At 41.9% G+C, this 27,844-nt stretch overlaps 1 protein-coding gene across 2 annotated transcripts in view; it reads left to right on the forward strand.

The window, feature by feature from the left end:
* The first annotated feature begins 1,068 nt into the window (after window positions 1–1,068).
* Window positions 1,069–27,844, forward strand: part of CCDC62 (coiled-coil domain containing 62) — a 31,716-nt gene continuing 4,940 nt past the window's right edge. Inside the window, exons 1-12 of one of the 2 annotated variants that reach the window (XM_075273687.1) lie at window positions 1,069–1,112; window positions 1,904–1,977; window positions 2,918–3,110; window positions 4,228–4,394; window positions 5,314–5,415; window positions 6,721–6,892; window positions 9,845–9,946; window positions 10,390–10,478; window positions 11,755–11,843; window positions 17,194–17,338; window positions 24,892–25,005; window positions 27,398–27,480. In XM_075273687.1, coding sequence (XP_075129788.1) covers window positions 1,951–1,977; window positions 2,918–3,110; window positions 4,228–4,394; window positions 5,314–5,415; window positions 6,721–6,892; window positions 9,845–9,946; window positions 10,390–10,478; window positions 11,755–11,843; window positions 17,194–17,338; window positions 24,892–25,005; window positions 27,398–27,480 — 1,283 coding nt within the window. In that variant the 5' untranslated portion in view covers window positions 1,069–1,112; window positions 1,904–1,950. Of the gene's footprint in view, window positions 1,113–1,848; window positions 1,978–2,917; window positions 3,111–4,227; window positions 4,395–5,313; window positions 5,416–6,720; window positions 6,893–9,844; window positions 9,947–10,389; window positions 10,479–11,754; window positions 11,844–17,193; window positions 17,339–24,891; window positions 25,006–27,397; window positions 27,481–27,844 lie in introns of those variants that run through there. The other variant, XM_075273696.1, reaches the window with a different exon arrangement.

The raw sequence follows: 27,844 nt of genomic DNA on the forward strand, positions 1-27,844 counted from the left end.
CACTCTTAATAATGGCACCGACCTCTTTATAAATCAGGGGCACTCCTGTGCACCTGAAGGCAGCAGTTAGGAACTGGCGTAGATTTGTATTAAAACTCACACCAGAAAATTGGCGCAATGCACAATGTGGCGAGTGAGGTGCACAATAATCCATATGGCAGATAGCAGCAATGAACACATCCCATGATTTATAATGCGGTACATCAGGTTCAGCAGAGTCTCTGATGCATATGTGAACAGAGTCCTAGATTAACCACAGAAACATATGGTGACAGGTTGAGTATAATAAAGTTGAAAAGTGTGGTTGCTTGTGGGCCCGAGACTTCTTAATCCAATCCCGTAACTCACTGTATCGGTATCTGCAGAGAAGGAGGAGTGGCCGGCGACGACTCAGGAGGCCATGATCAGAAGCCTTGCAGTCCACAACATGTATCCCAGGGTGTCCATATAGATTGGAATGCCTCAACCGTGGTATTTGAGGTCGCAGTCAGCTCTGATTATATTTTGTCATCTCTATGTGCTACTATGGCACATTATACCATGTGGAGGGGCCACCATGTGAGATTATATTTCCTGGAGGGCCACTATGGGATATTACTCTGGGATATTTGGTGTGAATTGGGGGTGCTGTGCTTTCTAAATAACTCACAATACTCTTAATCCACTGCTATGTGCGATGTCAGTTCAGCATCATAGGATCAATCTGCTGCAGGTGTTGTAGCCATAATACGCCATTCTGTAAATAGCCCAAACATTAGAGTGAAGCCAAATGGACAATACAAATCTTTACACTTTAGCTTTTTCTTCTTTTTTTTTTTTTAACATGTTGGGTTTGTAAAGGAAAAAAACATTATAAATATGCAGCAAGTAACATTGTATACAAGAGGTGACAGCTGAAGAGGGAGCTGCACTGTATGTCCCCCGGCATGACACCAGCCATGCCATTGTATCACGGTTTACTTGCCTGCATATGGCTGACCTGCCAGCAGAGGGAGCCATTCCCTCGAGTAATCTGTGAAGGAAATACTTCATGTACTTCACGTCTCGCGAGAATTGGTTTAGTTGGACGTGATTTCTCTTTGGCGGAGGAATTGGACCCGTGAACTTCTCAGGTAAGTGCATATGTACATTATGACGGCGGAGGTGCACATATACATGACCGTATAGTTAGCTGCCTCATACGTTACGTCCAATGCAGCATCTTAGTAGTCATTGGCAGTACATGTAGTAATAGAGCAGGACTGATGTGTGATAATGATGCTGTGCACTGTATGGTGGGTGAAGACATAGATCACATAGTACCATCTCAGCAGTCATCACATTACCACTGTATCAGGTGGTCACTAAGTAAGGCTTTGTGCACACCACTGTGTGCTGTGTTTTTTTTACTCCATTATTTCCTATGGCAATATACACACTCCTGTATACAAGTTGTATTCCTGTCCGTTTTGCAGTACAGGCTCATTAATGAAACAAATGTGTCCATCGGCAGTATTAATGTGCGGTCTGTGTGCATGTAACCATCTATTTTACGTGTTTGTGTGTATATTTTGTTTTGTATGTAAACCCGCTGTTCGCTAGGGTCACACCAGTACTTCACATCCGTTTGGGGTTTCTGTCCCCAAACCTGCTTAAGAAATTTGCAGAGAAAAGTCCTGCAGCACTTTTCTCACATTTTTTTTTGGATGGAAACCCGTCAGACCCCATTATAGTCTTCCTTGGCAAACCCCATCTTTAAGCAGATTCGGTTTTCTATCTGGGGGTCCACATGCGGAACCCCCGAAAAGAAACCCAATTGCAGGTGTGAACCTAGTGTCAGATGTAAAGCAGTAAGGAATTTATGGTGGCCTGAAACGAAATAACAAACCCAGTAGTCACTGATGTCTCTGTTATCATCTCACAGTGTGTGTGTTCTTGTGGTGATGCTCTGGCACTGGCAGCCCAGTCTCCATGAACGCCTCCGAGTCATCCCCAAAGGTACAGTAATATCATATGAACACGAAATGGGAAAATGAAAACATGCTGTGGGTTGTATATCACTACTGGCCCTCATACACACGCCTGTTGTCTATGTATGCGCCATATTGCATAGTCATAGGCGAGATTTTCAAACATTTACAACTTTACTTTGCTGCAACTGAAAGATTACAGAGGGCTCCAATGGAAAGGGAAATACTTTATCCTGTACATGATGGGGCCAGTTTCTGATGGATAAAGGTCCTGACAGGTTCGCTTTATGGCTAAGGCCCCACATACCGAGACGCTGTGGAAAAAAATTCAGGGAAAAACATCACATTTTCCGCAGGGTTTTTCACAAAAAGTCCACAGAGTTTTCCCCTGCAGACTTTCTGCCTCTATTACATCTATACGAGAGAATGCCAGCATTTCCTAAGGTATAATTAACATGGTACGATTTACTAAAACGCAGCATTTCCCCAGCAGATTTTTTTCCTGCAATGTGTGGTGGGGTTAGCCAGAATCCCATCCACTTTTCAGGTAACGTAAAACACAGTGTTTTGGCAATGTGGGGCCCTGGCCTAATTCACCAGTCTGTACACAGACAGTACGTAGACCCATAGTACTGAATTCACACTGATATGCTCAGACTACACAAACTCGGAGACAATTGTTTCTGACAGTTCCCTATTCCTTCTCCTCTGTGCTCATATGTACTTCACATGCATATGAATAGTCATCCGTTTGATGCTGATGCAGCTCAAGTTATTATGTCACCCTAGCCTAAGATTATGGCTTGTGTTGAGACCTTATATAGCGTTGTATGCAATAGTGAGGTAAAAATAAAAAAAAGAAATGTGGTCCATCACTCCTTTGACTTCTATAATGTTCACAGTAAGTTCATTGTTATGTTATCTCATAATCTGTTTTGGTTTTTTTTTTCATTTTTTTTTCTCTCTAGTTTGTTTCTACAGATCTTGAAAATACAACGATCCAGAAGCAGAGGAAAGAACTACAGTTACTCATCGCTGAGCTCAAAGATAGAGACAAGGAGCTAAATGATATGGTGCTAGTGCATCAGCGGCAGCTGCTCGCCTGGGAAAATGATAGACAACATGTTCTCAGACTGGAACAGAAGTGTGCCCGGCTAGAAAGTATGGCTTCTATTAGTTTTAATTTGACGTCTATAACCAGTTTATGCCCTATTTAGACAAGCCAAACTTACAGAATGCGCTTCAAAATGTTGCAGTCAAGATTGACTTTAGGTACAATAAAAATATTTACTAGAAAAAGAGTTTGAAAGAATCCTGCAGCTTTCCGTCTCCTGCTCTGTTTTGTGCAGGAAACGGAAACCTGCAAAACGGACTCCCGGGCGCAGATGTGAACGAGCCCTGAATAGTTAAAATGGGATAATACCTACAGATTGGCCATTCTTTTTCTGGTGAGATTCCAATGCTGCGCTGATCACTCTGCGCAGCTTTATGAAAATTTACAGTGAGCCTGAAGCTATATGACAGGAGATATTATGGAAAATACCAGTACATTATCAACACATCTGGGCCACAGGGGGGAATATGTCATTAAAGGAATTCTATCATTAAAATCACATTTTTTCTCAATCACAGTTTGGAATAGCCTTAAGAAAGAATATTCGTCTCCTACCTTTAGATGTCTTCTCTGCCTTGCCGTTCGGTAGAAATCCCGGTTTTCATCTGTATGCAAATGAGTTCTCTTGCAGCACTGGGGGCGGTCCCCAGTGCTCAAACAGCACTGGGGAAGTCCCCAATGCTGCGAGAGAAATCTCCAGCGCCGCCTCCATCTTCTTCAGGACGACCTCTCTGCGCGTCTTCTTCTGGAGCTGGGTTCAAACTGTGTAAGCGGCCATTTTTCTTGTGGCTGTGGGCATGCTCCCTCTACTCTGCCCGAGGCCTAGAAGTTTGAACCCAGCTCCGGAAAAAGACACGCAGAGAGGCTGTTCCTGAAGAAGATGGAGGCAGCGCTGGAGATTTCTGTCGCACCATTGGGGACACCCCAGTGCTGTTTGAGCGTTGGGGACCGCCCCCAGTGCTGTGAGAGAACTCATTTGTATACAGACGAAAACCGGGATTTCTACTGAACGGCGGTGCGGAGAAGACCTCTAAAGGTAGGAGACAAATAGCCTTTCTTAAGGCTACTCCTACGTGTGATCGAGAAAAAATGTGATTTTAATGATAGAATCCCTTTAAAAATGTTGTAAACGTATTATACTTGTGGTGTATTTCCTTACCCTAGATGAACTTCAGAGAAGGAATGAAATAATCAGGTCAGTAACCAAAAGAATCAAATTACTGGAAGCGCAACAGCAGGATCGAAACGCCACATTGGAGAATACCCAACAGCAACTTCAAGAAGTGTGCCTCAGAGCCTCCGAGGCAAGCAACCATTGTCAAGACTTGGAGGTGAGCATACTTTCTAAAAATTTTTTTTTTTTTCCTTTTTAGCACATCTTCCAGCAGTTTCAAAGTGTTATATCTTTTAGATTTGTTGAGTGTGGTAAAAATACCATGGAGGTATACTTACATAAACAGTCTTAATGGGGTATTCTCATCACAGACATTTATGGTGGATACATGTGGATCCAAAGTCTGGAATCTACACCTATGTCTAGAATCGGGGTATCCTGGGTAACAGGCAATTACTTAGTTGAACAGAGTGGTGATTCAATAAAAGTTACAGAAACAGCATAGCGGACCATCTTGCTGAGCGTACTGCCTGTACACAGTGTGGTTTATAAAAAGATTAAAGAAATCAGTGGCATTACTAAAGCCTTGTGGGCCCGGTGCAATCTTTTGTGAGGGCCCCCTACCTCATCCTTACAGCAAATTCTTGATAGTGATGGTTACGGGAGTTAAGGAGTTTAATCAACCTTAGTGTGGTTAGGGTAACTTGTGGGTCTCATAGGCTAATGGGCTAATTGAGCTGCAGTCTCAATACTGATGCCAGTGCTTATGGGCCCCCTAAGGCTCCTGGGCTCCAGTGCGACTGCACCCTCTGCACAGCTTCAAGTTACGGCCTTGAAAGGAATGTGTAGGTGCAAAGCGGCTTATTGGTGTCCGATTATATTTCAGAGCCCAAGTTCAAGATATCATATGGTGCACTTGGAGTTTGTGTGTAAACTATTATAGTTCAGTAGTACATTTTTATGAGCTATTCATGCCACACATTATAATTTGTAAAAGCTCAGTAATGGGATGTGAGGTATTTTATAACAAAGTAGTTTCGTGAGTAGGGGTTGGGTGCCTCAACTTAGATGAGACTTGATAACAGAATCATTTTTATCTGCCTATAACCTTGAACTTTTCTGACCCAACTTTGCAGGAAAAGAATCAAAGTTTGAATGATTCAGTGTTGGAGCTGTCTACCCACGTGGGGAGGTTAAAGGCCAGAGAACAGGAGCTTTCCACTTTATTAAAGCTGAAGGTAATCCATTTTTTATTCATTTTGTTTCTATTTTTTTATTTTAGAAAAATAATGCTGATAGACCATAGTGGTTAGTAGTAGGCTGAACCAAATGAGGATCTAAACTGCACATTGAATGAATACATTAGCTAAGGGGGTGATCACACATACAAATTTGCAGAATTTGTCAAGCAGAAAATTTCTTTGAGTACTCAAACTGGATACAGCATAGGTCAGGATACATACACTCATACAGTGACTGTGTGGGAAAAATCAAGATACTGCCATATGCAAACAATTCCTAAAGTAACCAGGCAACTTGATGCTATCAAGACTAAATGTTCACTACTACACAGTGATAGTGTAGTAGGTGGTCTGGAACTTTTCAAAGGTTATAAATAATTTGAAAATATAATATAAAAATTACAAACAAGTAGATGTTTTAGAAGGACTTTTAGGTGTAATCAATTTTTATTAAATTTTTCATAAGAAAACAGGGTAAGTGCACAGTACAGAATACAAGCAATGGTGCAGACATCATGGTAACACTTGTGCAAATGGACGGATAAGTCCAAAACAGGCAAGGGAAGAACAAAACAGGTAAGAGGAAAGGGGGAGACAAAAGGACACCGGGGAATACATAGACTTCAAAACAAGAGTGGGGGACCAGGGAGAGTAAGTTAGAGAATTTGGATGACTCTCGAAACACCACCCATGGCTGCCAGAGGGTCTCAAACTTGGAGGAGGTAGGAGAATCCTCCGCAACCAGGGCCTCCATCCTTCTAATGACGAGAAACTCGTAGAGCCACACGATTAAAGAGGGGGTTACAGAACTACGCCAGTGGCATGGGATAACTGTCCTGGTGGCCGTGAGAAAGTAACGGAGGAGGTTGCCCTTCACCTGAGATATCTGACCCAGATTGACAGAAAGGAGAGTTAGCAGGAACTTTAGACACCATTAAATACTAACACTCAAGGGAGCATCAGGGAAAGAGAAACCAGTGACAATGCTAGTTAGAAAATGATAGACACAGAATAGCACAGTGAAGCACAACTGTCCAGGCAATAGAGTAACCTCAGTTCTCGACGACTGTCAAAAACCACCTATATGCAGTGCTACACCATCATGAAAGTGAAGAATAGATTCCCAAGGATGGTAGGTTTCTATTCAGAGCTGTAGCTTCCATTAGAAATAGCCATTTTACTGGCAGACATATACATACAACGTCACTTTTACAGTCAATTAATTTCTTAATGACTACGGTAGTTGTCTACTTGGTTTTAGTTTGTATCCTGATCCAGTAAAATAGGCATTTTTTTCTTTAGGACAAAGATATTTTAGAAGCAACCAATCACATCACAGAGTTCACTTCTCGATTCAAAGACCTGGAATTAGCATTACGTGAAACAAGGCTCAGGGAAACTTCTGCTATGAAAGAAATGCAAGGGTTAAAGCCCAGACTAAAAGGCTTGAAGACTGAACTTGATAAGCTGAAAGGTATTTTTTGACAAATCTGAGCAGTATAGATTTCAGCAAGGTACTGTGATTAGTTTACTGTGGAAACTTTTTTTTTTTGCTCATTTGTCTCCAAAAGGTGAGAGAAGAATGGGGGGAAGTAGCACTTACCGTATATACTCGAGTATAAGCCGACCTGAATATAAGCCGAGGCCCCTAATTTTACCACAAAAAACTGGGAAAAGTTATTGACTTGAGTATAAGCCTGGGGAGGGGGGGAATGCAGGGGGAATTTCAAAAATAAAAATGGTAGGAGTTTTTGGGTGCAGTAGACCCTGGGGAAGGGGAGGGGTGTTTTGGTTGTCTGTCTGCCCCTTCCCTGAGCTTGAGGACTGTTTTTTGTTTTTTTTTCTTTCCCCTCACTTGGAATTCAGTCTGGCTGTATATAGTTTATCTGCAGTGCTCCTATTAACCCCCTCTCGATGGAACAGGAGCACTGCAAATACCCTATATTCAATAGACCGGGCACTGTCAGACACAGAGATACATAATGTGTGTGTGTTTCGCAGTCATTTTCTACTTTTATATGTATTCTAGGGAAAGGAGTGATTTAGAACCTTTATTTACTTTATTTTTTATTATACCTTTGTAAAGCTTATTTTTCTCCCCCAGTATGTTATGGGAGATTCTATACATTACTATAGTGGCTGGTCATAGACCCCCCCCCCCCAAAAAAAAAAAAAAAAGAAAGCCAAGGGGGGCTTTTCCAGTACAAAAACTGTGCTGAAAAATTCAGTTTATACTCGAGTATATACTGTAAACCCAGCAGTATGGTCCTGTGGTCACCAAGACCAAAAAAGACTCTGTCGGTGCCATTGCCTCTGTTGTGCACACAGTGGTTGCATGAGCTCTATGTGTAGTTAAAGGGGTATTCCCATCTACATAATTATTTTTTAATTTGTAGATGATTAAAAGTTAAACATTTTTGAAAATATAAGTAATTAAAAATTCTGCAAAGTTTTAAAGATTTTCTCTAACTTTCTTAGTGGTGACAGTCTGTTCTCTTGATTGGTTGCCATGGATACGACCACCAATGCAGAAACTTTCTAAGGTCAGAAAATCAACCATGATTTCCTTATTGTGTCCAGATATCTTCTGATACATGTAGTGTCCCTGCCTGATAACCCGGCTACAATAAGAAAATCATAGCTGGGGTCCTGACAAGTCCCAGACCATAGAAAGATTCTGCATTAGTGGTCGTATCCATGGCAACCAATCAAGATAATAGACTGCCACCACTAAGAAAGTTAGAGAAAATCTTTAAAACTCTGCAGAATTTTTAATTACTTATATTTGCATAAATGTTTAACTTTTAATTATCTACAAAAATAGATATGATTATATACATGGGAATACCCCTTTAAAAAAGCCAAGGCTACAAAAACGTTAAAATGCTCTTTTGGGTTTTGGGTGCTGGTTGTTAGCCAGACACTCGACGCACAGCTGCACAAGTAGCTTTTATTCTACAGTACCATAAAAACACAGCACTCTATAATAAGGCCTATTAAAAAAAAATAAAAATCACACTCGCATGTCTCTGCCACTCTATTTGGTCTCGCTCTGTTACCCACCAGGATCCTCTTATTTATTTATTAAATTGAATTCCTATGAAAAAAACAAACTATGCTTTTTTTCATCCTCTCTGCGGTGTGATCATGAGGTGCAGAGAGATTGCCATGCCTGGATATTGCAGCCATGCATGCAGCACTATTGTATGCAGATATGTAATAGTGGTTGTACCAAGGTGTAAACATATAGGCAGTACTGTATTCTGCAGTACAGGAGATCAGGAGATAGCAGGTTCAAGTACCCTTGTGAGACAGTAAAAAAAAATTAAAAAAATGGTGAATAAAAATGTATAAAAATATTAAAAATACAACCTTTCCCAAAAATAAACAGAAATAAAAATATTGGGTATTATTTTGTGCATATAAGAATAAATACCACACCACGAAAATTAATGTCTTTTGGGCACCTCTATCAATAAAGAGTTCAAACATTGGTACATGCCAAAAAAATGGTATCAATAAATTCTACGACTTGTACCACAAAAAAAGCCTTCAGATAACATCATAACATAAGCAAGAAATAAAGGACCCAAGTATGTGTCAGAATATGGTGAGCATAGGCAAATCGCTTAGTTTCACAGTCGGTGTTTTATTTTATTAAAAAGTGGTGGAACATAATAAAATCAATCTAAATATCAATCACTGTTATTGTAATGAGCTGCTGTAAAATCCTGCCATGTCATTTTTACCGCAAAGTGAATGCCATAGACAAAAAAGATAATAAATGAATTGTATGTTTGTCTTTTTCATGCAACCCCCCAAAATGTTGATAGAAGCTTTTTAAAAGACTATAAATACCGTACCCTAAATGCTGCCAAATATATATCATCACACAGAGAATAAGCCCTCATAGGGCTTTGTCAACAGAAAAAGTTATGAATTTTGGAAGGCAAACCTGGTCAGTTCCTTATACTTTACTTTCTGTGATGCTATTGGTAGTAAATCATTGTCTCCCTTTGTTTTATTTTTAGTATGTGAGGAATATATAATAACTCATAAAAATAAAGATATTAAAGTGAGTCTGACACCAGTGTCATAGTGCATTGTATAGGACATTATGCTGAGCGTCATCATATGAGGGGGGGGGGGGGGGGCATCCAGAGCATCCTTTTGTTCTTAAGGCACATACTGTAAGTCTCTTTCAGAAGAGTCTAGCAATGGCTTCTTCCTCTCCATTGAGAACAGCTGCACGCTCAGCTGATCTCAGTCTCCATGTATATGAGGAAGTCCAGGGGAAGAGTGTATAAGTCAGCTGCTATGTAAAGTGTATGGCCAGCTTTTCTTTGTCATCCATATATCAGTATGCTGTTATAAAGGTTTTCATTTAAGCTAGCATTCTTCAGTGTTCTGTTCTATATTGTTTAAGATGATCTCAGCCAGAAAACTGTGGAAAACAACGAGCAGAGGGAAGAAATCATTCGTCTAAAGCAGGAAAGTGCATACTCACAGGCTGAGCTGGTCTTTGCAGGTAAAGCAGAATTATTTAACTAGTTATTGTCCATGTATACACTTTCCTTTACTTCAGTAATGGAGTCTTTACACGGTGCGGCCCAGCCATATCCGACGTAAGCTAATTGCTAGGCCTCTTCTATTTTTGTAAAGTAACACCAACCGTTCAGGTTCAGTCGAATCTGATCACAGCTAAGTATCGGACCACACTTGAACTTGCTGTTGCTTCAGATTGAAGCTGTTTTTTTGCGGGAAACAAATGCAGCTTTTTAAATAATGCATATGTGGTTCTTACATTATATTAAAACTGATATTTTTATTTTTGCAAGAACACACTGTGTAAGTGCAGTCTAAAAGTACATGTGTCCATAAAGTTACCCCTTGCTGGATGAAGCTTGGTCACACTCTGTAACTGCACCCTAACTTCAGTTGTATTTACTTCGTGTTAATGTTTTGTTACAGCTGAGCGAGAGAAACGTAAAGATCAGCTCCTTCAACTAGCAAAATCCAAGCAAGACAGAACAGACCGAGAACTACAGAACCTACGAGAGGTATAGATTCATAGTTGCGCTGTAAATATTTAGAAATTATTACTTATTGTATTAGCCTTGATGCTAAGCCGCCGGCGTTTCCGTAGATATAATTGACATGCTGCGATTTGCAAAGCCGCAGCGGCTTTGCAAATCGCAGCGTGTCCGTGCTGCGATCTTTTCGGCAAAGTGGGGATGGGATTTACATGAATCCCATCCACTTTGCCTGCACCGTACAATGCCACGATTTTTCCCGCAGCGTCTCCGCTGCGGGCAAATCGTGGCGTTTCCGGTCTGTGGGGCCCCGGCCTAAAGGTGTTTTTTCATCTTTTCTTAGGCTTCCAAGTGTGTGCAATGTTTGGTTCCATTCTAATATTTTCCTGCTTAAAAATATCAGAAGTTAATGGAACATTGTGAAATACTAGGATATCGCACTCTGTCGTGTGCATGAATTCTTATAAAATATATAGGATCTGCTCCACTCTCCTCACTGTTTTGGCTGGAACAAGCTGCTGTGAATGGAAAGGTTTGTTACGTGTGCGAGGGTTTTTCCTTCTGTGTATTCTCTAAATACAGCTGTAGCAAGTGTGGTCATTTGTATTTGGAACTCCAGTATGGGGGGCATTCACATGGAGTAATTAATTTGGCATGGAATCCGCGCAGAAAAAAAAAAAAGCCTCCCATTGACTTCCATGGGTTCTGTTTTCTGCGCGGAACCCATTGAAATCAATGGGAGGCTTTTTTCCCATTGAGTTCAAAGGGTTCCGCGTGGAAAACGGAACCCATTGAAGTCAATGGGAGGCTTATTTTTGCGCTCAGATTCTGATGCGAGTTTTGCGCCAGAGTCCGTGCCAAATTCCTCCGTGTGAATGGACCCTCAAGGTGAAAGGAGAGAGCTTCACATATGTAGTCACCTCTACCATTAACAGCAGCTGGTGGTTCGAGCGGCATAAAATTACAGTTTAATCAATGTTGATGCTTTTTATTTTATGTGACTATCCATAAAAAAATATCCAGAAGTTCCATCATAGTAGAGAGAATTGCTGAATGAAATACATCACTTTCGTGGATAAGTCTTCCTTGAATAAGAGTTTGGGAGATGGGTGCAGCAGTAATATTTAACGTAATCGGCACTGTACTCCTCACATCAAAGAGTTGTAGTAAGTTGTTAGTGTATAGTACATGCTAGATATCAGCAATGTGGACAGGAAAGCAACATTGTATCATAACGTTTTGTAGATCTTGAAGTACAACATACATATACAGTATATATGTCACCTGTTGGCTCCTATAACAGATATATATGAAGCAGCAACATGACCTCCAGTTTCTTCACCTAACTTTGGAGAGTTCCAGTGAAAAAGCACATAAGCAAGTGGATGTCAGGTAACTATTAATATCCACCAGAATTTCTAGTCAGTTTATCAGAAATGATAATTCCAAAGAAAGAATGGAACGTTTCCCCTAAACCAGCAGCATGTCCTTATGAAGCTGATGTTTAGAACCTCAAACCTGGTTACCTCGGTCCCATCCATCCACACATTAACAAGCATTTAAGTGTTGCGGGCTGTCCTCTGCTATAGTGGGGCAAAATACATACGTCAGGAGCAGCCAGAGATGAGACAAAGACTCATCTCTGGCAGATAAATGGGACTGTGATTATCAAATTTTGGGCCCTAAACCTGGTGGCAGTTTCCTTTTAAATTATTAGTTTTTCAGAACTGGAAAACTCATAATTTTAAAAGTTAATAGGGGTTCACTCATAAGTTACTTTTGGTGTGCAATGCGCAGGAGAAAAATTTTAAAATCTAGGCCCGGTGGTATTGCTGTCCAGATCTCCTACATAAGATGTATCCTTGTGTGTCTGATTGGCGTTGGTGCTGTGGTGTAGAAAGGGGCTCTCTCCTCAATATCTGGTGGGAGTGCGTGGGGATCCGACCATTCTGGAAGTCTGTTTTTGACATCTACTTTAAGGTCAGTGGTCGTGCCCTCACGCCCTCCCCACAGTTGGCCCTCCTTTCCGTTATACCAGGTAAATACAAATTGGTTAAGGGTGACCTCCTGCAACACTTCCTTGCGGCTGCCAGGGCAGTCATCCCCTTTGCAGGAGTGGTTCCAGGAATTCCTTCACATATGGAGGTGCTAGTAGCGTCGGATTCCGCTGACTCCTGCAGGTTTGATGCACTTCGGCGACCGTGGGTGGTGTTTCAGGAGCTGAATGGTTTTGCTAGTTCCTTTTCTTGAGCCCCTGATAACTTGGGATGCGCTTCTGTAACTACACTGCTCAAAAAAATAAAGGGAACGCTGAAATAACACATCCTAGATCTGAATGAATGAAATATTCTCATTGAATACTTTGTTCTGTACAAAGTTGTATGTGATGGGGGGGCAACACGGTGGCTCAGTGGTTAGCACTGCAGCCTTGCAGCGCTGGAGTCCTGGGTTCAATTCTGCAAGGAGTTTGTATGTTCTCCCCGAGTTTGCATGGATTTCCTCCCATACTCCAAAGACACACTGATAGGGAAAAATGTACATTGTGAACCCTATATGGGGCTCAGAATCTACATTAAAAAAAACTTATAGCGATGACACTGATAGTGAGTGCGCAGGATATATACCCTGCCAGCCAAATGTGAAATTTAAATCAGGTGATTTGCACCCGTGGGTTACATAAGGTATGCTTTCATACTCAGTGAGCTCTTGATCATAGTTTATATGTGAATCATGCAGATTATATAATTTTTATTTTTATCTACCCTATGGATTTGTGATTATTCTTATGTATGTTTTATAATTTAACAGGCAGTTTTTGTATCACTATCATTATAATGGATTTGATATTACTGACATACGCATGTGCACCCACGGGTGCAAATCACCTGATTTCAATTTCACATTTGGCTGGCAGGGTATATAGCCTGCGCACTCACTATCGGTGTCATCGCTATGACTAAGAGTTGAAGTACTCAAAACGCGTCAGCGGTTAGCCATGTGTATGTGAATTCGTTTTTCTACCTGGGTATGTTTTTGTAGGCAATAATTTTTATTTATTTTTTATTTTTTATCCACACAGTATCTCATAATGTTTTTTATGGACTGTACTATGTATTAATAAAAGTTAAGTTTTATTTTACTACTGGACTTTCCTTGGTTGCTGGATATACCTACCTTTTTTGCATTGTATCTTTGTCCTCGTCCGGAAGGCTCTATCCGCGCATCAGGAAATCCTACAATATATTATCAATTTGCTGTTGGCTGTGGACTTCCTTCTTTTTGCTATAAAAAAAAGTTGAATATGATGACAACAAAATCACACAAAAATCATCAATGGAAATCAAATTTATTAACCAATGGAGGTGTGAATTTCGAGTCTAGAGGCGCCATGGAGAGCGATCTGCTGCCTGCAGCATCCTTCAGCATGTCCGGTTTGGCAGTGGGTCAGTAATGGTGTGGGGTGGCATTTCTTTGGAGGGCCGCACAGTCCTCCATGTGCTCGCCAGAGGTAGCCTGACTGCCATTAGGTACCGAGATGAGATCCTCAGACCCCTTGTGAGACCATATACTGGTGCGGTTGGCCCTGGGTTCCTCCCAATGCAGGACAATGCCAGACCTCATGTGGCTGGAGTGTGTCAGCAGTTCCTGCAAGATGAAGGTATTGAAGCTATGGACTGGCCCGCCCGTTCCCCAAACCTGAGTCCGATTGAGCACATCTGGGACAACATGTCTCCCTCCATCCACCAACGTCACGTTGCACCACAGACTGTCCAGGAGTTGGCAGATGCTTTAATCCAGGTCTGCGAGGAGATCCCTCAGGAGACCATCCGCAACCTCATCAGGAGCATGCCCAGGCATTGTAGGTAGATCATACAGGCACGTGGAGGCCACATACACTGCTGAGCCTTATTTTGACATGTTTTAATGACATTACATTAAAATTGGATCAGCCTGTAGTTTGTTTTTTCACTTTAATTTTTATTTTTTTATTTTTTGGGGGGGGGCTCCAAATCCAGGCCTCCATTGGTTAATAAATTGATTTCCATTGATGATTTTTGGGTGATTTTGTTGTCATCACATTCAACTTTGTACAGAACAAAGTCATCAATGAGAACGTTTCATACTTTCAGATCTAGGATGTGTTATTTGAGTGTTCCCTTTATTTTTTTTGGGCAGTGTACGTTCAGGTCTGTTGTCCTTTATTTTCTCCCTCTTTTTCTCAACTCTATTGTCCCCCTCGTCTTTGTGTTTTTCTGTTCCCTGGTTCTACTCATTTCTGCACCCATGGGAGCAGTAGTTCCCGGGAAGTCCTTATTCTATGCTCCAGCCCCTTCTCTCTTTTGTTTATTGTGTTATTGCAAGAGCCTAAACTGCACCTTCCTGACTGTCTTATTTTCTGGGCCCGCGGCCCTGGTTCGTTGTGTAATGCTACACAGCTTCCTGTTTTGCATTTTATTATTATTATTATTGTTTATTTATATAGCATCATTAATTCCATGGTGCTTTACATTTGGGGGTTTACATACAATACACAAAATATACAGGTAGATATAATACTAACAATGACCGACTGGCATAGTGGGGTAGAGGGCCCTGCCCTTACAATCTATGAGGGAAGAGGGATAGAGACAGAAGGAGAGGGGGAGACAGTTCAGATGGCAGTGTGGTGATAGTGTTATTGGAGGTTGTAGGCCTTCCTGAATAGATGAGTTTTCAGGGCCTTCTTGATGGATGTAATTGTAAGGGTCAGTCTTATGTGTCTTGATAAGGAGTTCCAGATTATGGGGGATGCACGGGAGAAATCTTGGAGGCGGTTGTGTGAGGAGCGGATGAGAGAAGAGCGGAGTAGGAGGTCACTGGAGGATCTGAGGTCACGTGTGGGCAGGTAGCGGGACATTAGTTCAGAGATATATGGAGGGGACAGGTTGTGGGTGGCTTTGTAATGTTAATGTTAGTAGCTTGAACTCAATTCACTGGGCTATGGGTAGCCAGTGGAGGGATTGGCAGAGGGGAGCAGCCGATGAGGATCGGGGGGTGAGGTGGATTAAGCGAGCAGCACAGTTACGGTGGACTGGAGGGGGATGAGGGTGTTAGCTGGGAGTCCATGGAGAAGGGTGTTGCAGTAGTCTAAGCGGGAGATTATTAGGGCCAGGACAAGCATCTTGGTAGTTTTGGGGTGAGGAAGGAGTGGATTCGGTGTTCTTGAGCTGGAGGCGACAGGAGGTGTTGAGGGTTTGAATATGTGACTTGAAGGATAGGTCAGAGTCCAGAGTTAACCCAAGGCATCGGGCCTGTGGGACAGGGGTAAGTGGGGTTTTGTTCCATCCTTTGTTACTTTTTGATGTTGTACATTTGAAAAAAAATGTAATAAAACTTAATTAAATCTAAACATTAATAGGGCATGTTAACATAAGGAAATGTTTCTTCCTCAATACCTTGCCCCTCTGATCTTCAGGCTTCATGAGTATTAAGTATTATTTTTCCACATCCAGAAAACCTCTTTTTATTAAAATGTGTGTATATATATATATATATATATATATATATATATATATATATATATATTTATGTATAAGATATGAATATTTTAATAATCCCAATAGTTAAGGGGATATTTCAGCCAAAAACATTCATCGCCTATTTGATGGATAGATTAAAAATGCTAAATCACTGAGAGTCTGACTGCTTTCACTGTTGATGACCAGAATGGGAAACCCAGATCAGGGCTAGTTTTGTTTGGGCCCCTTGGAAAACAAAGCCTCAGTGACCCCCTTTTGGAGCAACTGCAGCAAAAAATCAACCAAAACTGGGTGGTTTTTTTTGCTGAGGCATACCTACTGAAGTGGTCTGTAATACAATCTATTCTATACAAGTAGATAGAACCCGTTCAAATATTGGAAAAGTAAAGCGGAATTTGAGGCGGACATCTGCCTTGGATTGCTCTTTATTTTCTGCCCCTGGCTCCCAGCACAGAGCATCAGCATTCTGTTTTGCAGCTTTCCAGTGCTGATTGGGCCCAAATAAATTTGCCTAATCAGTCGGGAGTCTCAAGCCACCAAATCAGCTGCAAGATCGTTCATGGTACTTTTTTTTTTTTTTTTTTTTTTTTTTACAATGAATGAACCCCAGCCCCAGACAGGATAGCTCCCCCTTTACTCCATGCAGTATGTCCCACAGCAGCCCCTCCACACAGTATAATGTCCCATACCACCCCATACAGTATAGTGTCTCAAATTGGCCTCCATGCAGTGTAATGTCCCATAGCAGGGGTTACTCCAGCAGGTAACAGCCTATTAGAAAAAATGTAGCAGCCTGTTTCTTCCTTTCCCAACCACAGGAACATGGCTATGGGGATTCCGAATAGAGTGGGGGGTCAAACATGCATCCTCTCACTTCTTTTTAAAACCTATGACACTGATCTAGAATTAAGCTGCTACTGCTCTATCAATCTCAGTTACAAAACTGCCTGACCACGGTTTTGTAATTGGGATGAATGGGAAACCGTGATAGAACCACCACTGACCTACCATTAATCACTAATGCAGTGAATTTGTGGATTTTATGTCACTGTCTTTAACATTATACACTGATTGAACAAATGATGGTAGAACTGTTGATTTTCCAAAATGTGACAAAAAAAATCATTCCTTTCACCTCATAAGCTACATTTCTTTTCATCTTTGGTCTCTGAAATTTGTCTTTTTCAGTAGTTGCATATTTTGACTTTGCTTTTTACTTCTAGCTGTGGTCCTACAGATTTCGATTTGGATTCTGCCAGAACACATGGATTAGTAGCAAATCATCAGAGCTCACCTTTACGCATGGAAGACTTGAATATACCCTTAATGCAGTCAACCCTAAAAGATTCAGAACATCTCAGATGCCAGGTTAGTGCTTTACCGTCATAATATATTGCTATAGGAAACAAAATGGTAAAATGCACTTCTTGGTTAAAAGTTCAGCACCAAATCCAGATTAAGTTTTTCATAAAATGTAACTTTTAATTTTCGAGTAAAAATCAATCCATAGGTTCAGTAGTGAAATAGTAAACTGCCTACGCTTTTCAAGACAACATGTCTCTTACTCATGGCATAAATCGACATACTAAAAACAGAACATTTAAAAGAAAAAAAAACAAACACACACACTTGGATTATGTGATAATAATCAATAAATTAATTCACCTTAGTTGCCCACTATATACACTTAAAGCAATCAGGAGAACGGGTCTGCAAGTGTCCCGAGTGAATGGAGTGTTGTTACGCATGTTTGCACGTCGCTCTATTCAGATTGCGGTTATGTAAGTCCCACAGAAGTGAATGATGTTGAGGTCAGGCATGTGCAAACTATTTCATTCACATAGAGTTGGACCACCAATCCTGTGGATATAGGCAAGTTGCATTAGTAAGAAAAATCCTTAAACCAATTTTTAATCTTGCTAGGCTAACTATGCATTATGGAAAGGGTAATAAGTGGCTTCAAAACACTGTATGGCACGTCTCGGGAGGGAAATAGTAGGATTTAGTGGATCAAGTCCCCTGATCCCCAGTGGCTGTTGCTGGAGGCAAGTCCCTATGTGCATTAAATGAATTTATTTGTTCAGTTTCCTGCTATGTAACTTTTATGCTTGCTACCTTTAACCTCACTCCCCCACTGCTCCCTCTCTCCCTCCCTCCCATAAACCCATCCGTGTCTCTCTAGAAATCCTGCCCACGACCAGCTCTTCCCAACCTACTCCGCCTAACCCCCGACCCCATTATATACTTATCTCTCTTCCTTCCAGGCTTCCTCCTGCAGGACTGCTCCTCCTTCTTTACTGATTCTACAGTCGCACGTTCTTATCCCAGCGCTGCTCTGTGCTGTTCAGTGACTATCCAACTCTACTGTGCATGCATGGGAGCTACGCAGTAGAGGTGGATTGTCAGCAGCAGAGCAGAGCTAGGAGAAGTGTTGGCAGTCAGAGAAGAAGGCGGAGCCGTCTCGCAGGAAGAAGCCTGGAAGGGAAGTATGATAAGATAAGATAATCCTTTTAATAGTCCCACCATGGGGAAATTTCAGTGTGTTACAGCAGCATGATAATTCGGATACAGGATAATAACAGTAGTATACTACAGAAAGAGACACACATAAGCTCAGAATAGCAGATAGGAGAAAAACACTAGGAGTCATAGTAACTAAAGAAATAGAAGACTTCAGGATCAATTAGTTCTCTATGCGGACTGCTCTTCGCTTGGCCTGATGTAGATTATGTAGCCTGATCGCGTTTGGGATGAAGGATCTCCAATCACACTCCTTCTCACACTTGGGGTAAAACAGACGGTCACTGACAGTGCTCCCAAGTGCCCTCAAGGTCTCATGCATGTGGTAGGATTTATTCTCCAGCATGGAGCTCACCACAGACAGTATCCTTCTGTCACCCACCACCTGTACTGGGTCTAGGGGTCTCCCCAGAACAGAGCTGGCCCTTCTAATCAGCCTGTCAAGTCTATTTCTGTCTTTGGCTGGTATGCTACTTCCCCAGCAGGCCACACCGAAGAAGATGGCTGAAGCAACCACAGAGTTGAAAAAGGCCCTTAGAAGTGTCCCCTGGACTCCAAAGGCCCTCAGTGTCCTGAGCAGGTAGAGCCTGCTGTGGCCCTTTCTGTGCAGTGCATCCAGGTGATCCTCCCAGTCCAGCTTATTATTGAGGAGCACACTCAGGTACTTATAGGTCTTGACTATCTCAATACCTGTAACTTGGATCTCCACCGGAGCACTACTCTGCTTCTCTGTTCCACTAGGGAAGGTCAAAATATTTTAAGTATAATATGCATGGTAGAAAGTTACTGTCTGACAAGTAAGAAACTGACAGCCAAGCTAATAATTTGTGCCTCTGACACAACGTATAGGTTAGGGTCAGGGGATAATCATACACATTAGGGAGAGTGTGTGCCTAGATAGGCGTACGGAGACTTACAAGTCATTCCTGCTCCGCTAGGGATTCTGGGTAAAAAAAAATATGCAAATCTATTCTCCGGGATGTAATTAGGAGAACAGTGCCTCTGTATGCCATCCTTTAGGGGCAGCCCCCTTAACAGCATGCATGACTCAGTTAATAAGCCTACTGACATGATGCGGGGTTTATTGCCAAACCAGTATTTCTATTCCAAAAGGAGCAGATTCCCAGCTATGGACAGCGCTGTTTCGGTCTATCCTCAGCATAGCGCAGGGATACTGGTTTGGCAGGGCATCATGTCAGTAGGCTTATACATATACAGAGGCTGTTCTCCTAATTACATCCGGAGAATAGATTTGGATATTTTTTACCCAGGTATAGGTTAATAATCATGGTAACCCCTGAATGTTCGCATTCTTTGTGTGACCATCTAGATGCCTCAGTCAATCTTGCAATTGTAGGGAAGTGATTAATATTTGACTTAAATAACAAGACATCTTTCTAACCAGCAGGGCCTTTGTTCAATACTACACATGCTACAGGTTGTTACAACAACTGTTAGTAAAAAAAAAAAAAAAAAAATAGACTGTCACATACAGTAGACAGTCCTCCATTGTGCTCTTATGCATAAACATGCACTTTCTGTTTGGCTGAATGTGCAAGTTTGTTCAGATGGAGAGAAGTCAGCAACAGAATGTGGATGGGGAATGGTTGAGATGTCGTGAAACACATAAGTTAACTAGAATATCAACTTTCATATAAGGCTAGCCATACAATTTAGTTTTTGGACAGACATTTCTGCTGGCAAAAATTTAATATGCATGGTTATCTTTACATAATAGGCAAAAGCACTTGGTCAGTAACAAGTATTTAATTAAATTTTACCAATGTAATTGTACTTCGGCACAGATTGGGGTGCAGCCGGCGCCGTTTGGTGTGTCTTCAGCCTTGTGCTGAACCTGTTGTAAAGCAACCAGTTGCACGGCCAGTGAATTATGCGTTTAGATCAGGTTTAAAGATGATATTTATTATCTTGCTGTTATTCACCTGCCCTTCAATTTATTGATTGTTAATTATTTACTATTTGATTTACTCGGAAGCCAAATTCTTGATATGGTTGCATGAATAAATCTCTAAGGTATGCAAGATATGAGTTTATCACATCCGAGTTAGTTTGCTTTCCACATTTTGTGTAGAGACAAAGGAAAGTCAAATAATGTTAGTTAGCTATTTATTTTTATTTTATTTTCTGTAATGTTCACAATATGAAGAGGTATTTTGTGTTCATTTAAAGCTGCATTTTGTAGTTATTGCTAAAAATGTGTTTTCACCTCATTTACATAGAAGCGTACTTTCAGTTAATCAATTTGGGGCTTAAATCTAATCTTGTTATACACCAAAGCCATTATATTGTCTATATACGATGTGTGGCCATATACACTAGATAGCTATTGCCCAGCTACTGTCAATGCCAACAACAACATACACATGCCTGCACAGATGAACATCCATAAAACCTAAATGGGAAGAGAATAAGCCCCTGCGAGACATCTCTAGTAGCCTGCCTTCCCAAGAACAAAAGAATCGGAAATGTTGAAACCTAATATGCCAGCCCTTTTTTCTCCCAATAACTACCATCACTAAAGAGTTGTGAGGCCAAATTGATGTGTTTTATGGGTGTTCTTTGTTTGGCCATTTTAAAAGTGCCCCAGTCCTGCCTGCAGTGCTAGAGACAGTATAATATATTGTACTATATTGGGGGTGGAATATACCCTGCTTAAAAAAAAATAAAAGCAACACTCAAATAACACATCCTAGATCTGTACACCAGGAGACATGGATGGGGCCGTGGGAGGGCAATAACCCAGCAGCAGGACTGCTACCTCTGCCTTTGTGCAAGGAGGAACAGAAGGAGCACTGCCAGATCCCTTCAAAATGACCTCCAGCAGGCCACAAATGTGCATGTGTCCACACAAACGGTTAGAAATCAACTCCATGAGGATGGTATGAGGGCCCGACGTCCAGAGATGGGGGTTACTCACAGCCCAACATCGTGCAGGACACTTGGCATTTGCCACAGTGAACCAGGATTGGCAACTTCACCACTGGTGCCCTGTGCTTTTCACAGATGAAAGCAGGTTCTCACTGAGCACGTATGACAGAGTCTGGAGACGCCGTAGAGAGCAATCTGCCTTCAACATCCTTCAGCATGACCAGTTTGGCAGTGGGTCAGTAATGGTGTAGGGTGGCATTTCTTTGGAGGGCCGCACAGCCCTCCATGTGCTCGCCAGAGGTAGCCTGACTGCCATTAGGTACCAAGATGAGATCCTCAGACCCATTGTGAGACCGTATGCTGGTGCAGTTGGCCCTGGGTTCCTCCTAATGCAGGACAATGCCAGACCTCATGTGGCTGGAGTGTGTCAGCAGTTCCTGCAAGATGAAGGTATTGAAGCTATGGACTGGCCCGCCCGTTCCCCAAACCTGAGTCCGATTGAACACATCTGGGACAACATATCTCACTCCATCCACCAACTTCACGTTACACCACAGACTGTTTAGGAGTTGTCAGATGCTTTAGTCCAGGTCTGGGAGGAGATCCCTCAGGAGACCATCCGCAACCTCATCAGGAGCATGCCCAGCGATTGTAGGGAGGTCATACAGGCACGTGGAGGCCACACACACTACTGTACTTTATTTTGACATGTTTTAAGGACATTACATCAAAGTTGGATCAGTCTGTAGTGTGTTTTTCCACTTTAATTTTGGGTGTGACTCCAAATCCAGGCCTACATTGGTTAATACATTTGATTTCCATTGATGATTTTTGTGTGATTTTGTTGTCATCACATTCAACTTTTTTTTTTCTCCCTAACACATCGGAATAGCCTTAAGAAAGGCTATTCGTCTCCTACCTTTAGATGTCTTCTGCGCCCCACCGTTCGGTTAAAATCCCGTTTTCTGCTGGTATGCAAATCAGTTCTCTTGCAGCACTGGGGACGGGCGTCCCCAATGCTGCAAGAGAACTCTCCAGCGCCGCCTCCATCTTCTTCAGGAATGGGGTCTTAACGCGTCTTCTTCCCGGGGTTGGCTTCAAACTTCTAGGTCTTGGGCCTATGGCAAAGCCGACTGTGTATGCCCGCCGCTACAAGAAAAATGGCCGCTTACACAGTATTGTAAGCGGCCATATAAACCCAAGTTTAGCAGGTTATCTTATAGTGCGGATGCCTGGTCAATAAAGGTGGTGGCCACTCTAAAGCAGTGTGGCCGCCATAGCCAGAGAACTATGAGCTTGGGCATTGCATTATATACCTTGTGAAGTGAATGGGAGCCCCCAAGAGCTGATCTTCTCCGCCCCGTACTGTTGCCATTACAGGATGGCTCCCGTGCGGTATGATCACAGAAGCCATTCTGTTCTTCTGACAATCAGGAGCCTAATGGAAGTTAGGGGAATCTCCCATAGACTACAATACAGTTTTATTTAAGGGTATGGGACATACAATAAAAAAGACCACAGGTTCAAGCTCCCTTGGGGGGGTTAATAAAATAACTGAGGCCTGTAACAAAAACTTGTGAGGAATTCACTGAAAGATACATCAAAAAAAGAAAAAATCCACACAAATATTATGAAAATACAAATTAATTTATTAATATGCAATAAAAAAAACATACTAAAAGAAAAATTACACAATACAGAACAGACAAAGGGGGGAAAAATAAGAAAGTCCTTCAATGTACCAGAAACTACCTAAAAAATGGTGCAATCATGGTTTACCACATATTATGAAACTGTGTATGTGAGCATGTATAGTAACAATGAAATATACTGGCTAGTTGTACCATAATGCAAAGCTATGATTTGTTGCATAACAAATGTTAACATCTAAGGGATATTCAGATAACTACTGGGTCACAACACGCATAATGTGCACAAATCTTAAGCCAAAAAACATTATGTGGTGCTTTGGGTATGTCCCTTTTTGGCATTATTGTGCTTTTATTTGGATGTATATGTGGTTGATTCAGTTTGGTGTGTGTTTTTGGCTTAAGAATCAAAATTCAAAAGAGCCAAACTGCTGTTTTTTTTTCCTTTGCTTTGCCTACCATACAAATTTGAACAAAAAGCAATCAAAACATCAGACATTTCCCAAAATGGTATGAATAAAGTACATCTATCCCCGCAAGGAGATGGCTTATGTAGCCCTGTACGTGTAAAAGAAATGTAAAATAGTTATGAGTGTCATAATACATGGGGACCCCAAGACATGTAAAATTTTAAGGAGATAAAATGTGAAAAAAAAAAACCCCAAACAAACTACAAAACAAACACTATTTAAGTTGTATATCCCTGGAATTATACCGACCCATAACATAGAGGTGATATGTCATTTTGACTGCACAGTGAACGCCATAAAAATGAAACCCGTAAGAAATTCGCACAAATGCTTCCCAGTATTAAAATTAAATTGTTAGGTACAATTTATCCTGCAAACATTAAGTGTTCTTATGACTCTGTGCACAGAAGAATAAAAATTTTTTGCCTCTTGGTAGGTTGGGATCCAAAAATTCAATTCGAAAAATGGCTGCGGCAGGAAGGGGTGGGTGAATGGAGCAGAATTTATAACATGAACACTGAATGGCAGAATTGCAGTTTTTTCTTTATGTATGTCTCTTTTGTAGATTTGGAGAAAAACAACTTTGAAGTCTTCTGCAAGTGATACAGTTAGTGCATTGGAGGCGGGCCTTCAGCTCCCTGGAGCACTACTGTAGCCCCTCAGTGTCCTGCCAGTGAGAATTGCTGATCCTCCCACTCCTGTGACATCGTCCATTCTTCTGCAAGCTTGCTCTCACTGCACCTTTTTTGTTTCAGACTTCAAAGTTGTTTTTCTCCATAACAAAGGTATGTTGTTTATCACTGTAATGTGCTCTGTAATGTGGTAGTAGCAGTTGAATATACCTCGGGGGTGATAGACTTACTTTAATATAATGCAATAAATGAGATGCTAGTATATAATGCAAAAGATCAAGCCCTCATACAATTATACTGATGCAAAAATAAATAAAGTTATAGCTCATGGTATATGACAATGGAAGAACTAAAAAAAAACCTGGTCATTAGGGCCTATAGTAGGCCAGTCAGTAATGGGTTAAGAAGAGCAGACAATTGGGACCCTGCTACAAAGAGTTATTTATATGTTAAGTCAGTGTCATGCTTTGATGATTAACCAAACAGGTCAAGGAGGTTAGTGGTGCAATGTCTGGGCGTAGCAGAACCTGTACAGGCTCTTCACTCCTGCTGCTTTATAGATGACTAATACATCACTGGACACAAGGAACAGTAAAGAATGGTCTGTACAGTGTTTGAGGCATCAAGGGTTAGAGAATGTACAGCATGGCTACATTACTAGAGTGGTCTATCAATGATAAACAAATATAGAAATACCGTAATACATTCTCTGGCCTATGAAACCAGAGTATTAAATTATATTTTTTCTATTTGTACAACAGTCGTATTCACCAACAAGTAAGTTGCAGCACCTATTGGCAAAGTCTCGCCAGATGGTTGCGGATCTTGAATTTGGTTTATTACTCTCTGACCCACACGGCAACTGCAGCAAAATGGTATGTAACAATGTACAGCTATAACAGAGTAACAGACATAAACACAATATGTGTGTGTGTATATGTGTGTGTGTGTGTGTGTGTATATATATATATCTATATATAATATATATATTTATTTATACTAGCTATACCCCCCTCACCCCCTGCGTGCCCCACCTGCAGTGCCGCTCCAGCCCCCTGCCTTTGCCTTGTGGGCGCAGTGGGCCCGTCCAACACCAGTGCGCCCATCCAACACCAGTTCGCCCATGGACCCCCACCTTGCGCCCCTCCGGCCCAGTTCCCCTTTTCTCGCCACTGGCCCCCCAACTTTTTTCCCTACCCACTCCTCCCTTCCCTCGCCCCCTTCCCACACCACCCCGGGCCACCTGCCCCCCCCCCCCCCCCCCCCTGCCAACCCTCTGCACCCCATGTGCTGAGGTTACCGGGGTGCAGAGGGTTGGCAGACCATGCTGCGCAGCTTCTGCAACCATACACGGCGTGCGGCTCAGGTAGTTGCGGGAGTTCGTCACAGTTACGTTTACCCCTTCTGCACCCCCGGCGGACTCACCAGTCAATGCCGCGCAGCGGACTCCAGCGATGCCGGCATGTGCGGCTCACGGCTGCTGGCATGCAGGACGCCATGTTCTTCATGTCAGTGAGTGGTCGGATTGTAGTTCTATAGCTCCGCCCCCGCAGTGGCCTGGTCCAATCGGAGCCCCGCGCCTGACGTGGTGACGTCAGCTTAGGTCCTGCAGCCTACACGGACTGGGAATTCAGTGCTCGCAGTCGGCAAACCCGGAAATATACTGGGATTGTGAGGCGCCCATGTTCTTTTCCGGGTGGCATTCTAGGTATGTGCGAAATTTGATTGAAATCCACTCAGGCGTTGCGGCCGATAGTGGAACAAACATCCAAACACACAAACATCCCAGCAAGGATAGATATATATATATATATATATATATATATATATATATATATATATATATATATATAAAAATAGAATATATTCATTACAAAATACAATATAAACTTATCACCCTCATCCACAAGGCTCTCCATAATGCTGCACCTCCCAAAATTTCCTCCCTCATCTCTGTCTTTCAGCCAACCCATGCTCTCCGTTGACTGAATGACCTAACACTTACATCCTCTATTATCAGAACCTCCCACGCTTGTATACAAGACTTCTCCCGAGTTGCACCACTTCTCTGGAATGCTCTACCCCGGACAATCAGATTAACTCCCAATTTCTACAGTTTCAAGCGCAAACTAAAGAGACATCTTTTCAGACAGGCCTATCACAATTCCTAATGTAAATCCTTCCATACCGTAATTAGAATCCCTAAAACGAACCCTCCTCTGTTCCCGCTCCCACATCAGCCCACACGATATGATGCCGTTTCAGACTTATTTTATACGTCCAGGCTCCATCTGCACGTTAAAGGACACCACTGGTGACGGCTCATACAGTTTTATGTTTGTGTAATGACAGTAACCTCTATCAGAAAATTGTCTCACCATTGTATAAGCAATGCCGTCCTGCTACCTCTTGTGTCACCCCCTCTACCTCATAGAGTGTAAGCTCTTGCAAACAGGGCCCTCAGTCCGATTGTGTGAAGTGGCTATTTGTTTCTAATGTAATTTCTTTGTTTCCTTTTGTCTGTACTTGAACCTTACAATTTGTACAGTGCTGTGGAATATGTCGCTATATAAATAAAATGTATTATTAATAGAGACGAGCAAACAGTAAAATGTTCGAGGTTCGATATTCGTTTCAAGTAGCCCCTCATTATTCGACTACTCGAATCGAATATGGAACCCTATTATAGACTATGGGGGGAAATGCTCGTTTCAGGGGTAGGCAACGTTCGATCAAATTATACTTACCAAGTCCACGAGTGAGGGTCGGGCTGGATCCTCTGAGCAGTCTTCTCTGTGCAGCGTCCCCGCGGCATCTTCCGGCTCTTCATTCACTCTGCCAGGCATTGGGCCTGGGCAGAGCCGACTGCACATGCCCGCACTACAAGTGGACATGCGCAGTCGGCTCTGCTCAGGCCCGATGCCTGGCAGAGTGAATGAAGAGCCGGAAGACGCCGCGGGGAAGCTGCACGGAGAAGACTTCTAAAGGTAGGAGAAGAACCAGCGTTGATTGGCCGACTGTATAGCATTCGGCCAATCAATGCTGGTTCTGCATCGAACTTTTACATTCGAACAGCGAGTGGTACTTGATCGAGTACGAGTATTTCAAATACTGTAGTATTCGATCAAATACCTACTCGATCGAGTACTACTCGCTCATCTCTAATTATTAACTATGTAGCCCATTCAGCTTTGGATGTATTTCTTTGATGGTATTATATGGAAACAGATTTGCATAATAAAAGCCATAACACTTTTTTTCTTGCAGCATTCAACAGAAAGCCTCTTTTATACTAATCCTCCAGGAACTGAGAGTAAAGAAGACGGTGAAGAGAATGTGGATAGCTTATGGTAACTTAATAATTCATAATATGTTGAATTCATTGTATAACGCAATGTTCAATTTTCTGTTGCTTAACAAACGTCAATAGTGAAGCAGCGGCAGGTATTATTGACATGCCTTAACTCTGCTTCCTTACTTTTGAGTTTATGACTCATTTTCTAATCATTACTATGGTCTAATGACCCTTGACATTGTCCTTAACTATGCATATCCTGTGTAATTATTCCTGATGTATATATTCATGCCTTTCTTTATAGTCTACTTTTACAATCCTGTTAATGTCTTTGTTGCAATTCATAAACCATTATGAGACATAACAAGCAGCATATTTTGAGTTCTGCCTCTGATGAGCGCAAAGTATTTTATTACTGG

Source organism: Leptodactylus fuscus, chromosome 1 (genome assembly GCF_031893055.1).
Source record: "Leptodactylus fuscus isolate aLepFus1 chromosome 1, aLepFus1.hap2, whole genome shotgun sequence".
In the NCBI taxonomy this organism is placed as follows: domain Eukaryota; kingdom Metazoa; phylum Chordata; class Amphibia; order Anura; family Leptodactylidae; genus Leptodactylus; species Leptodactylus fuscus.